The sequence below is a fragment of the Hemiscyllium ocellatum genome, chromosome 36, assembly GCF_020745735.1.
Source record: "Hemiscyllium ocellatum isolate sHemOce1 chromosome 36, sHemOce1.pat.X.cur, whole genome shotgun sequence".
Classification (NCBI taxonomy): domain Eukaryota; kingdom Metazoa; phylum Chordata; class Chondrichthyes; order Orectolobiformes; family Hemiscylliidae; genus Hemiscyllium; species Hemiscyllium ocellatum.
The window spans coordinates 29944661-29957042 of NC_083436.1; the positions used below are offsets into that span (position 1 = coordinate 29944661).

Genomic DNA, 12382 nt, shown 5'->3' on the forward strand with positions numbered 1-12382 from the left:
AAGAGAGTGAAGACTTGCAAAAGATACAGCTTTTTGGAAGTGGGTGATGGTGGTTAATCGGTGAGAGGGATAGTTTTTCCAGAAGACAGAGGGATGGGGTAAATGGCATTTTCTCAACCTTAAGCCATTTCCACTGTCATTTTAAACTCATTGCCACTTCTACCTCAACATCTACTGCCAAGCATTGACAGTTCCACAAATGCTGAGACATCTGTAAGTGCAACACCCAGAAAACATCAACTCATCTTAAACATTATCTGCCTTTATTTTGTCTGCAGTTGACGGAGTGCAGAAAGTTGTGGTCAGCGCTAACCTAATTGGTTTATATTGACTGATTACAGTTGCAAAATGCTGACAAACAGAGATAACTCAAAAACTGATGTACAGAATGTGAGCATTAAGATTGGAGGGTCTTCCCAAGACAGAAGCAGTTCTTGCCATCTAATTAAATAGAATTGGAGGAGTCACCTCAGTATGATTGTCCTGTCTTTGGTAATTGCAGAATTCTGCAGTACCATAATATCAAAAAATTGTTTCTCAGTTATAAAAAAAACCACAGATAAACCTCAAGTCGAATATGATATTAAAGAGCGCAAGTTTGTTTAGGAAGAGTGCAGTGAAAGTCATTGCATGCTTTTTCCCCCCCCCAATCAACTGTTTGAAACATAAAATATAAACAAAAAAAAAGCTGGAAATACTCAGCAGGTCAGGCAGAGTCTGTGGGAAGAGAAAGAGAGTTAATGTTTCAGATTGATGATCGATCATCAGACCTGAAACATAAAACCTTTCTGCTGCAAGGGGAGATCCCAAAACCTATTACTGAATATGTTTCATTCATGTGTAGAATGCATTTCATATATCTGTAACTCAAATACTGCAAATTAACTAGAAAATTCAACACTTTGACGAAAGACCAGCATGATAATGGTATAAGATTATATTAATACTATAATTTCTCTCCGTAAACTAGCCGCGTACATACTAAATTTAACCCTTTTCCTTTGCAATTATGATATTGTCAAAACAGTAGAATCTGCAAGTTCTCCTATGGTAATATTACGGCGTCACAATCTGGGAGGATGATTGGGCTTCGATGGGAAGCAGTTATCTGCTTCTGAGCTGGGCAGCTCTTCTTCTGGTCTTGGCGCACGATGCGCAGCAAGCTGTTTTGTAGTATGTATAGACACAGAGTCTGGCTTGTACCACAACATTACAGTTGAAGTACATGTCTCTGCAATTTTCATCTGCAAAAGGAAAGCAATAGGAATCAGTTCTGAAATCTTAAACCACAAAATACCACTGGTTGCTCATCTGGGAAACAATTATGACACAGCAGCTTTAAAACAAAGAAAAACTTGCATTGATGTAGCACTGAAATAAAAGCAAAATGCAGTGGATACGGAAATAAAAACAGGAAGTGCTGGAAAAACTCAGCATCTGTAGGTCTGCCAGACCAACTGAATATCTCCAGCACTTTCTGCTTTTATATCAAACTTATTCTGACCCCTGGATATCTTCACATGATTTCGAGCCAACAACATTTTGAAACATGGTTTGTATTGAAATACAGGAAATGTGACATTGGATTTGTGCACAGCAAGCAGCCACAAGCAGCAATGTGACACTAGCCATGTAGACAATTCATTTTTTATGACGTTGATTGAAGGATGAATATTGGTCAGAAACAATGGATATGTGCCCTGTACTTATTTGACATAGTGCCATGGGATCTACTTTTGTTTACCAAAGACAGGTCTGCGATCTGATGTCTTGTCTAAAATAAAGTCAAAAATCACATAACACCAAGTTATAGTCCAACAGGTTTATTTGGAAGCACTAGCTTTTGGAGTGCTGCTCCTTCATCAGGTGGTTGTGGAATGTAAGATCTTAAAGAAGAACCTAAGCTAGTGCTTCCAAATAAACCTGTTGGACTATAACCTGGTGGTGGCGTGCGATTTTTAACTTTGTACACCCCAATCCAATGTTTCGAATTCAGTGACCCTTCTTTAAAAGGTGATGGTAGTTGGAAAAGAATATACTTGTGCTGAAGACATGGAGTAGGCTTGGAGTTGGGGGAGGAGTGAGTGAGAAGGTGTGCAGAGATGGAGTCTATAGAGAGAGAATGACAGTTAAGGAGACATCAAACTGGAATAATAGAATGCTCCGGAGAACAACAAGCTGCTAATGAGGACCATAAGTGGTGGATAATCGACTGGCTGTGCAGAAAGAAGCCCATGGAGAAAGTGAGGAGAAAGTGAGAACTGCAGATGCTGGAGATTGGAGCTGAAAAATGTATTGCTGGAAAAGCGCAGCAGGTCAGGCAGCATCCAAGGAGCAGGAGAATTGATGTTTCGGGCATAAGCTCTTCTTCAGGAATGAGGAAGGTGTGCCAAGCAGGCTAAGATAAAAGGTAGGGAGGAGGGACTTGGGGGAGGGGCGTTGGGTATGCGATAGATGGAAGGAGGTTAAGGTGAGGGTGATAGGCCGGAGTGGGGGTTGGGGGCAGAGAGGTCGGGAAGAAGGTTGCAGAAAGCAGCCCATGTCATAACACAGTCTGGTCTCAGGGGTGCGTAAAGGACAATGCAAGGTGGTATTCAGGCCCTCAACTTTAGTGAACTCAATGTTGAGTCCTGAAGGCTGCAGGGTCCCCAAAGGGAGTGGAAAATGAAATGCTGTTCTTCTAGCTTGCACTGAGTTTCACTGGAATGCTACAGCAAGCCTGAGATAGAGATGTTGACCAAGGAATGCTGTGTTGTATTAAGTGGCAAGCAACTGAGAGTTTGGGGTCATTTTTGTGGACAGAATGTAAGTGTGCCACAAAGCAGTCACTCAGTATTCATTTCATTTCCTCAGAGTAAAGGAAACCACATTGTGAGCTCATATCCACAATGGCAGCATATGTCTAGCCTCTGGGAACACTGTTACTTTCTATTTTAGACATCTGAATGGCCAGAGGGTAACTCCAAAACATCACCATTCCCCCAACAGGACCTTCCTTGTACAGGGAACAGGAGCAAGAAACTGAATGGGTTTCTCAATTTCACAACCGACAACCAGATAATCCTTGCTGTCATTTAAAGCTCTTGGGGTTGCTGGGTGGGACAAAGGCTAACAAAGTTGGCGTGGGAAACAACAGGCGATCGGATCTTTGAGGAGAAAGTGAAGAGTGTAGATGCTGGAGATCAGAGTCGAGAGTGCGGTGCTAGAAAAGCACAGCAGGTCAGGCAACATCCGAGGAGCAGGAGGACCGACGTTTCGGGCATAAGCCCTTCATCAGGAATGAAGAGATCGGATCTTTGACCTGTTCATTCAGGCAACTTTTGGCATCAGGCTACAGTGCCAGAATTTCCTGGGCAGCTCTGCATTAATGACATAGAAGGAGGAAGGCCATTCAGGCCATCAAACTGCTTGGCCATTCAACAAGATCGATGTCAATACTATGTCACTATGTTCTGTACTGTTCCCTTAGTAAGTTTGCTATTCAGAAATGTATCAATCTCCATCCCAAACATACTCAATGACTAAGATTTCAGTCCTCAGGGGTATAGAATTCCTAAGATTCCAAAAAAAAATCTCACCTTACTCCTGAATAGTCTACTTCTTAACCTTAGACAGAGGCCTCTGTTTCCAGACACACCAGCCAGGGGAAACCTCCTTCCTGCATCTATCCTATTGAGCCCTGGAAGGATTCTGTGTACTACAATGAAATCTTCTCTCATTCTTCTAAACTCCACAGGCCTAGTCTCCACAATCTCTCCTCCTAAGGATATCCCACCTCCCCAGGAATCAATCTGGAGAACCTCACTTCACTCCCTCTATGTCAAGGGTTCAGAAAATATTTATCAGGATGTTGCTGGGAATGGAGGACTAGAGATATAAAAATAGACTGGAAAAGCCGGGACGTTTTTCACCAGAGTGTAGGAGGTTGAGAGGTGACCTTATTGAGTTTTACAAAATCATGAAGGGCATAGATAAGGTGAATGAGAAGGGCCTTTTCCCTCAGGTGTGGGGTTCAAATCTTGTGGGAATATCTTTTAAGGTGAGAGGAGAAAGATTTAAAAAGGGCGTGAGGAACAGCGTTTTTTTTTACACAGAGTGTGTTAAATGTGTGGAATGAACTGCCAGAGAAAGTGGTGATGTGGGTATAGTTACATTTAAAAGATGTTTGGGTAAATTCAGGCTTGGAGGGATATGGACCAACTGCAGGCAGGTAGGATTTGTTTAGTTTGGGAACATGGTTGGACTGAAGGGGTCTGTTTCCATGCTTTATGGGTCTTGAATAAGTATATTCTTTCTTGTGCAGCAAAACTCTGCACAATGCCTCAAATGTGGTCTCGCATCTATAGAACTACAGCAAGACTTCTTCACTCCTGTACTCAAATTATCTTGCAACAAAGGCCGAACATACCACTTACCTTCCCAATTGCCTGCTGTGCCTACATGCTAGCATTTGGGCTTCTGAAAAAGTAAAGGAGGGAGATCAGGAAGCTTCCACCACATTAATGCCTGTGCCTCCGTGCTGTACTATCTACTGGCAGTCGGAGTCCCAGCTCATTTCTCTTTATCTATCCACCAGGAAATGTGTCCTGTGCAATGCTAGCTAAGCCCTGCTATCACTTGGCCAATGTCTCATAAACACAGAAAGATATTAAAACAGCATTCAAGTGTCATGCAACAGTGTGACAAGCAGAAGTTTTCATTCTTGCAGAATTCAATTGGCAAAAACCCAATGAAAACAAGTGAATTGTTAAATCATAAAACACAGCTATCACCAGCTGAATCTGCCGAACTAATTTGTGAAGAGTTTGAAATTTCGAGACCACCCTGAAAGGCTGGCAGTGGCAGATTCAGCTGTAGCTGTCAAAAGGGAACTGGATGAGCGAGACTATGGGAAAAGGGTGAGAGCAGGACCACTAGCTAAACTGCTCCATATGTAAAGAGGGCATGGTCGTAGGCAGTGGATTGGTCTATTTCTTTGCTGTCATCATTCTACAATCAAGTTAATGGAGCTAAGGGCTCTCCAAGCTTCCCATCGTAGCACAACAAGGAAGTATAAGATTAGAACATATAATGTCTCGAGAGTCTTGACAAGGTGGTTGTGGAATGGATGCTTCCTCTTGTAGAATCTCGAACTGGAGGTTGTCACCCATTTAAGACCGAGATAAGGACAATTTTGTTCCTCTCACAGGGTGGAGCCTTTAGAACTCTCTTCCTTGAAAGGCAGTGGAAGCAGAGTCTTTGAACAAATTTGGGACAAAGGTGGATAGATTCTTGATAAGCAAGGCCAGGTGAAAGCTTTTTGGGATAAGTGGTAATGTGGCTTTGAGGTTACAATTAGATCAGCTCGAATCTTATTCAATGACAGAGCAGGCCTGTGGAGATGAATGGCTTATTCCTGCTTCGCGATTGTATGTTTGTGGAGCTACAGAGAGATCCCGTGATGTTGTGTACAAGTAGCATGTTGTGAACAGCAAGATCCATGGAATTAGGAAGAAAGGTCTTTATCAATTTCCCCTAATCTCACTTGCAGGCAGTCCAGAAATTAAATTGTCCAACCTAGCCACCTACATGGAAACCTACATGACTCTACTGTCCACAGTTCAGGAGGGACCCAGTTATGCCAGACACTGGACCCTGGATTACAGCAATGACCAGCAGAGAGGGACAGCTTTCCATTTGTGATCAAATCGGCTCCCACAATGAACATTTTGGATTTCAAGTGATCAGTGACACCATGTTTTGTTCAGATGCTTGCATATAATACAGTGATTAGGAAGCTGCAATCCTGTTTGCCATGGGGAGGAACAATTCTTCTGTCTGCTCCTCAATACATGAACATTCTAAAGTTAAATAAAAAAAACAAAATCACATTGCAATTCCACACCTCATTAGTCCATAGAGGATATCTTTCCATTGCAACTTGAAAGCTTGGTTTAACATAGTTGGTCTGTACTTCGAAGTCTGGAGCTCAATAAGTTGAATACTAGGAAAGTTATTCACGGGGCACAGCACGTTTACTGAGTGGTTGGGGGTTTCCAAATTACAGGGCTTACTGCTGGTACTCACAGCATTAAAGCAAAGTACTGCATTTAGCCCACAAGCCAAGGTGGTACTGAACCACCACAATAGAACGAAGATAGGTGTGAGATACAAAAGCAGCAACCATGGTGTCTCCAGCACAAGACACTGTTATTATGAGAAGAACAGTGAGATTGAAAGGGTAGCTGCTCGGGGCTAAACACAGAATAACCAGTGATGCCCTGGTCATTAGCAGGAGTCAGGAACTTGCACACTACAGCCGGGCAACAGGTTAATGAGACCATGCACTTTCTGGTATAATTGACATGTTCGTTTCAGGGCTCAAAGTTGTATATTTGCAAAGCGCTATTCTCAGGTGTATGGACATGCCGATAAAGTGTCTGCACGGCCCACCATTTACTATCAGTATGCCCTGGGAGGTGGTGAAGCATGAGGACAGTGGTGTAAAAAATCTACAATTGACACTTTTACAAGTGGTTACCATGTGACATTTTGGAAAGGACCTGACATATAATTGAATTTGAGAAAGCTCAATTCATCCACCACCAATACAGACCTTTAGCAGGTAAAAACAAAACGAGCTGTAAGAACAACTTAACTTTGGAAACGGAGGAAAATGGTCTCTTCTCAAATCTGCTTAAAATTCGCAAAATGGTCTCTGCAGCTAATGGGCTTTACGAGAAACTTACTTGAAGCCTCGTAATCCAGTTTATCCTTTTAGTTTTTTTTCATAATATTCTTTTGCTTTAGAACTATTGGTTTTGTGATAAGTTCTGCACTGAAGCTATGTTGGGCTGTTTAAAGTGACGGCAATATAAGATGATGAGTACTCGATAAAGTCATATTTCATGAAGGAGATTGAAATGTCCATTACAGATTTGAAGTAGCGAATGTGGCTTTTTGTGATTATGGTGGTTTTGTGGAGGTATTTCCACCCAACCTGTTAACCATTAAATGCTAGTATTTATCAGAGTGATTGAAACCAGTTAGATCAGGCAGGCAGATGAAAAATCTTAATTATTTTCCCATATTAGAGAAGCAAGTACAACACAAACCAGAGATTCATGGTATCCATTTCACTCAACTCCAGGCTTAGAAGTCAAGATTAACCATGTGGAAACAATGCTTTATATTAGTAATGGAGAGAAGTCCTTGATAGACTAATGGGATGTGGATTACAGTGTTGCAACTTGATTTTGTTATTTTTCAAACTTTAGGATTATTCCGTATCAAGGAACAGACAGAAAGGCCCCATTAGATTTGCAAATGTTGACAGACATTGAAGCGTACTTGGGAGTCTGCCGTCGCTCCTGGGTGTGCCCTCACAGACGCTGAGATGGGATTTGGCAGCGGAAAGGATGAGAATGGCCAGTGAGAGCTGTTGTTCCATTGCCACTCAGGAATGCATTGTGGGAACGAAAGGACATGGTGTCGGGTAGCATCACCCAGAGGCTGCACAAGCAAGGAGGGAGATGGGCTCTACTGGCTGATCAGTTTGTTACAAAGAATTAGGTCTAATTATCTGGAGCTTATTATATTCCAAATGAAAAACAGCCCCCTTTGATTAGTGCTCAATTTGATGCATTCTAAAGGGAGCACTAGAAATAAATAAGAGGAGACAGCAATATTTTAAGTCCCAAAACACCAATTGTCCCTAAACAAAATGATGATGGTGGATAAGTCCACATAAACAGCTAACGACCATATTATGAAAAGGGAAAACATTTCAAGGTGGGATTTAGTGCTGACATCTCACAGAGGAGACATCACTAGCCTAACCATTCAGAGACTCACTTGTGATTGACAGTCCACCATTCAGTTGAATGTTCATGGAGATTCTCTCAGTCTGCTGAGCTAACTTGGGCAGGAAACCAGAGGCACTCCCAGAGAAATGATTCCAAATGTTTGTTTCTCTAGGGGTCAATCTGATCTCCACTGAGGTTATGGCAGAAGGTCCATCTTTTTCTTAATGACTGGGAAGGGTAGGAACCCCAGGAATACAGCTTGATGAAATTATCACAATATATGAATGGTTTACAGTAAGATGGGTGCTACAGCAGTTAAAAGACAATTTCCTGCTCATAAATGGCCACACTTGCATCTCATTTATATCAAAAATCTCCTTGATATTCTAAATTTGTCTACACATAAACCAGAGCTCATGAGCTCATACATGGATAACAAGACATTACCATGCAGGTACAATAATAACATTTTGAGTTCTTTTGCAAGGGATTAGAGTTTAAAAATAAGCAACTCTCGTTACAGCTGTACAGGGTGTTGGTAAGACTCTACCTAGAGTACTGTGCACAGTTTTGGTCACCTTATTTAAAGAGAGTATACTTATATTGGAGGCAGTTCAGAGTAGGTTCACTGGGCTTATTCCTGAAATGAAGGGTTATCTTCTGAGGAAAGTTTGATCAGGTTGGGCCTGCATTTATTAGAAAAATGAGAAGTGGTCTTATTGAAACATATATGATTTGGATGGACCTTGGCAGGTTAGATGGTGAAAGGATGTTTTGCCTTGTAGGGAAGTCAGAGTCGTACATCATGGAAACGGATCCTTCGGTCCAACCAGTCTATGCCAAACATACTCCCAAACTAAACTAGTCCCACCTGCCTGCTCCTGGCCCATTTCCCTTCAAATCTTTCCCATTCGTGTTCTTATCGAAGTGCCTTTTAAACTGTAACTGTATTCGCACTCACCATTTCCTCAGGAAGTTCATTGCACACGCGAATCACCCTCTGTGGAAAACATTTGCCCCTCATGTCTTTTTTAAATCTCTCTCTTCTCACCATAAAAATAGTCCCTAGTCTTGAAATCTCCATTATAGGGAAAAGACACCTATCATTAACCTTATCTGTACCTCTCATGACTTTATAAACCTCATAACTATAAGGTCACCTCTCAAACTCCTTCGCTTCAGTGATAAAAGTCCAAGCCTATCCAGTCTTTCTTTATAATTCAGACCTTCCATACCCAGCAACATCCTGGTAAATCTCTTCTGAGCATTCTCTAACTTAATAATATTCTTCCTATAAGTGGACAACCAGAACTGGACACAGTCCTCACCAATGTCCTGTACAACCTCAATATGACTTCCCAACTCCTATATTCAAAGCACTGAACAATGAAGGCAAGTGTGCTTAAACACCTTTTCAACGACCTTATCTACATGTGATGCAAACTTCAAAGAATTATGTACCTGAACCCCAGGTCCCTCTTTTCTACAACGCTACCCAAAGCCCTACCATTATCTCCCCTGTTTTTGTCATACCAAACTGCAATACCTCACATTTATCCAAATTGAACTCTATCTGCCATTTCTCAGCCCATTGCCTCATTTGATCAACATCCCTCTGTAATCAGTTTCACCATAAGATAGCTGAAAATGTGTTGCTGGTCAAAGCACAGCAGGCCAGGCAGCATCTCAGGAATAGAGAATTCGACGTTTCGAGCATAAGCCCTTCCTTTCTCAATTCGGAAGGTCAGAAATCTTTGGATTTCTCTAGCCCAGAAAGCATGGAGGTGATTATCATTCAAATATTCAAGGCTGGATGAGTTTATTTTGTTTCTACAAAGGAGTCAAGTGTTATGAGGGAAGGCGGGGAAGTGGAGCTGAAGTCATGAGCAGATCCACAGTTATTTTATTGCATGATGAAGCAGATCTGAGAGGCTTAATGGCTTCCTCCTGCTCTTAACACTCATATTCTTATCAATGCTAGTGGGAAAGACCGAAGCGTGTAAGCGTGATTAAAAAGTACATGCCTCGAAATTCATGGAGAGACTCTGAAATGGTTCTAATACTTGGGAAAGGCCAAAAAGAGCAGGGAAAAAATCCAGAGCTTAATGAGACTGGAATACGTGTAAGACTGCTAGAATGTTGACTTACAACTTACTTATTCCAGCACACTGGAATTTAGGACTGATGTTAAAACAGGATAAAGACCCTACAGATTTGAGATCTCCTTCAAACTCAAACTTCCAGTAGATATTCCTTCCTCACACTTTACATGTGCAGAGTTTGGCTTGATTGGGGTTTTAAACAAAGTCTTTACAATGCTAGAGAGTGGATGTGTACAAAATGTGTGTCATACTGTGATGACTGACTCGTTGTGCAGCTTGTACTAGTGCACCATATTCTTTGTCTACCACCCTCTGAGTTGGCCTTTTAAAACAGTAGGAGTGAAGGACTGCTGAGGGTTTTACCTAGGGATCTGCCTGTTATTGCATTAATCCATAGCAATGTGTGTTTTAGGCCCAGATGATCTCTTCTCAGTTGCTTGGAGTAGCATTTCCTATTCCAACTGTATAATCCTACACGATCAGGGGACATTTCTTGTTACTTACTGAAGAATTAGGTACTGGTGAGAGATTGCCAACTTCAGAATTTGTTCCTATGCCAGTAAATGCTTATACCTACGCACAGTGCATATCCTGACAGTCACCACAGCTTCAGAAGTATTCCAAATATATTCTCATATATTGGATTGTTGACCTCAACATCTTGATATTTTCAGTGGCAGTGTTTCTCAGAGACCTTGCCAACTGCATGCCTGAGATCTCTCCTGCAGAGATTATCGACACTGCTTGACACTCCATGGAAATCCTCAGACATTGCCTAAATTGGTGGTAGGAAGTACAAGTCAAGTGATCTGATTTAGCTGTCAACCTCCTCCAACAGACATTTCTTTCCAAACATAGCAGCATTAAGTAATTGACAAGGAGTTCTGTTAGTTAGATGGCTAGCAACGTGGCCCAGGATAACACTAACAGCACAGGTTCAGTTCCCGTTCTGGCTGGGATAGGAATAAGCATTGTCTCTTCACCCCTACAATGTTAGAATATGACTGCCAACGAAGAGTGTCCAAATGAAGCATCAACAAACAAAGCCAAGGATCTGCCTTTGAACAGACGATTGGTGAAGTAGGTGGCTGTGAATTTTGGAGTTCAGCTCAGCACTTTTTTTCAAATTGCACCCACTTCAAAGTCTGTTAGACAATACTGTAGATGTCATAGTTTTCACCTTGTCTGCTGGGTTCCATTATGAAATGTGTTGACATTCCAAACCTGCAGTGTTATGGGGGAAAATGATGTGGGATGTGGGACTAGCTAAGACTTTTTTTTTGCATCAGAATTGGCTCCACATCTTTCCTGACCTCATAACTGACCAACAGAAAGGATGCAGAATGAAGTTGTGGGCTCTTGTGGTAAAATGAGGAATAAAATGTGAACTCAAAAAATGCAGAATAAGTGCTCAAAAGCATAAAATCTTTAGAACAGTCGATAGAATCATCAATGGCCAACATTTTTAGACATTTTACAATCTGGAAAACGTCTAACATTTTTTCATGAGTGACACCACCATTTTAGACAGTACAGGTCGTTCTGTTATAAACTGCACTTTATAAATGTGAATTTGCTGTAAAGCCATTGGTGAATTGATGACACTATTTCTAATGTGTGAACTTTTAGAATGCGTGTTGGGTGAAGGATGATTATAATGCCAACACTTTAATCCCTTTGCCTAAAACGTGATTTATCTATAACATGGGGTTGCCCAAGAATGTAACCATCACATTATTGAAGAACTGACTGCAGATAAATGAATTTTATACCATTCTCCAAGTTTTTGCTGCAAGGTGTTTGGTCATTTTAAACTGTTTCCTACAAATGTCTCTAAAACACTGGATATTTGTTTGTTAAACTAAATACTAATTTGCACAATGGAGTCACAGAGTGATTGATATAGGAAGTGGAAAGTATCACACTGATGCTGTAAATTTCTTTTTTTAATGAGACAAAGGCTGAACTTTGTGGTTGGAACATAGTACAGGGAACTTTGCCATCCATGTGAGATGACTATACTTGACCTTATTGGCATAACCAATGCAAACAATTGTTAACTTGCACTGCAGACAACTCAAATAGAACTGGATTAAAATCGAGAATGATTATGCTGTAGCTCAGTGTCATAATGGTTGACAGTTCAAATCCCACTCAAGCACAAATATTTAGACTTACATACTGTAACAGCATTAGACAGGGATACTGTATTTTGGGTGAGATGTTATGCGCAGGACTTGACTGTACTCTCATGTGAACTTTGAAAATCCCTTAGTGCTATTTCAGAAAAGAAAAGGCACATTAATTCTGGCAGTCTAATTGATATTTATCCCTCAGTTATTATCACAAACAATGAACTATCTGATCATTATCACATAACAGTTTGTGAGAGCTTGCTGTGTGCAAATTAACTGCTGGGCTTCAGGATCTACAGTTGAAAAGTATTTCAGTGGCGGTATAATTCTTTATGTTGTGAAAGGCACTATATGAATGCAA

At 41.2% G+C, this 12382-nt stretch overlaps 1 protein-coding gene across 1 annotated transcript in view; it reads right to left on the minus strand.

The window, feature by feature from the left end:
* Window positions 1–979: 979 nt before the first annotated feature.
* LOC132833291 (thrombospondin type-1 domain-containing protein 4-like) overlaps window positions 980–12382 on the minus strand; it is a 456799-nt gene continuing 445396 nt past the window's right edge. Inside the window, exon 18 of the mRNA XM_060851456.1 lies at window positions 980–1244. Within this exon, the coding sequence (XP_060707439.1) occupies window positions 1105–1244 (140 nt within the window). The 3' untranslated portion in view covers window positions 980–1104. The remainder of the gene's footprint in view (window positions 1245–12382) is intronic.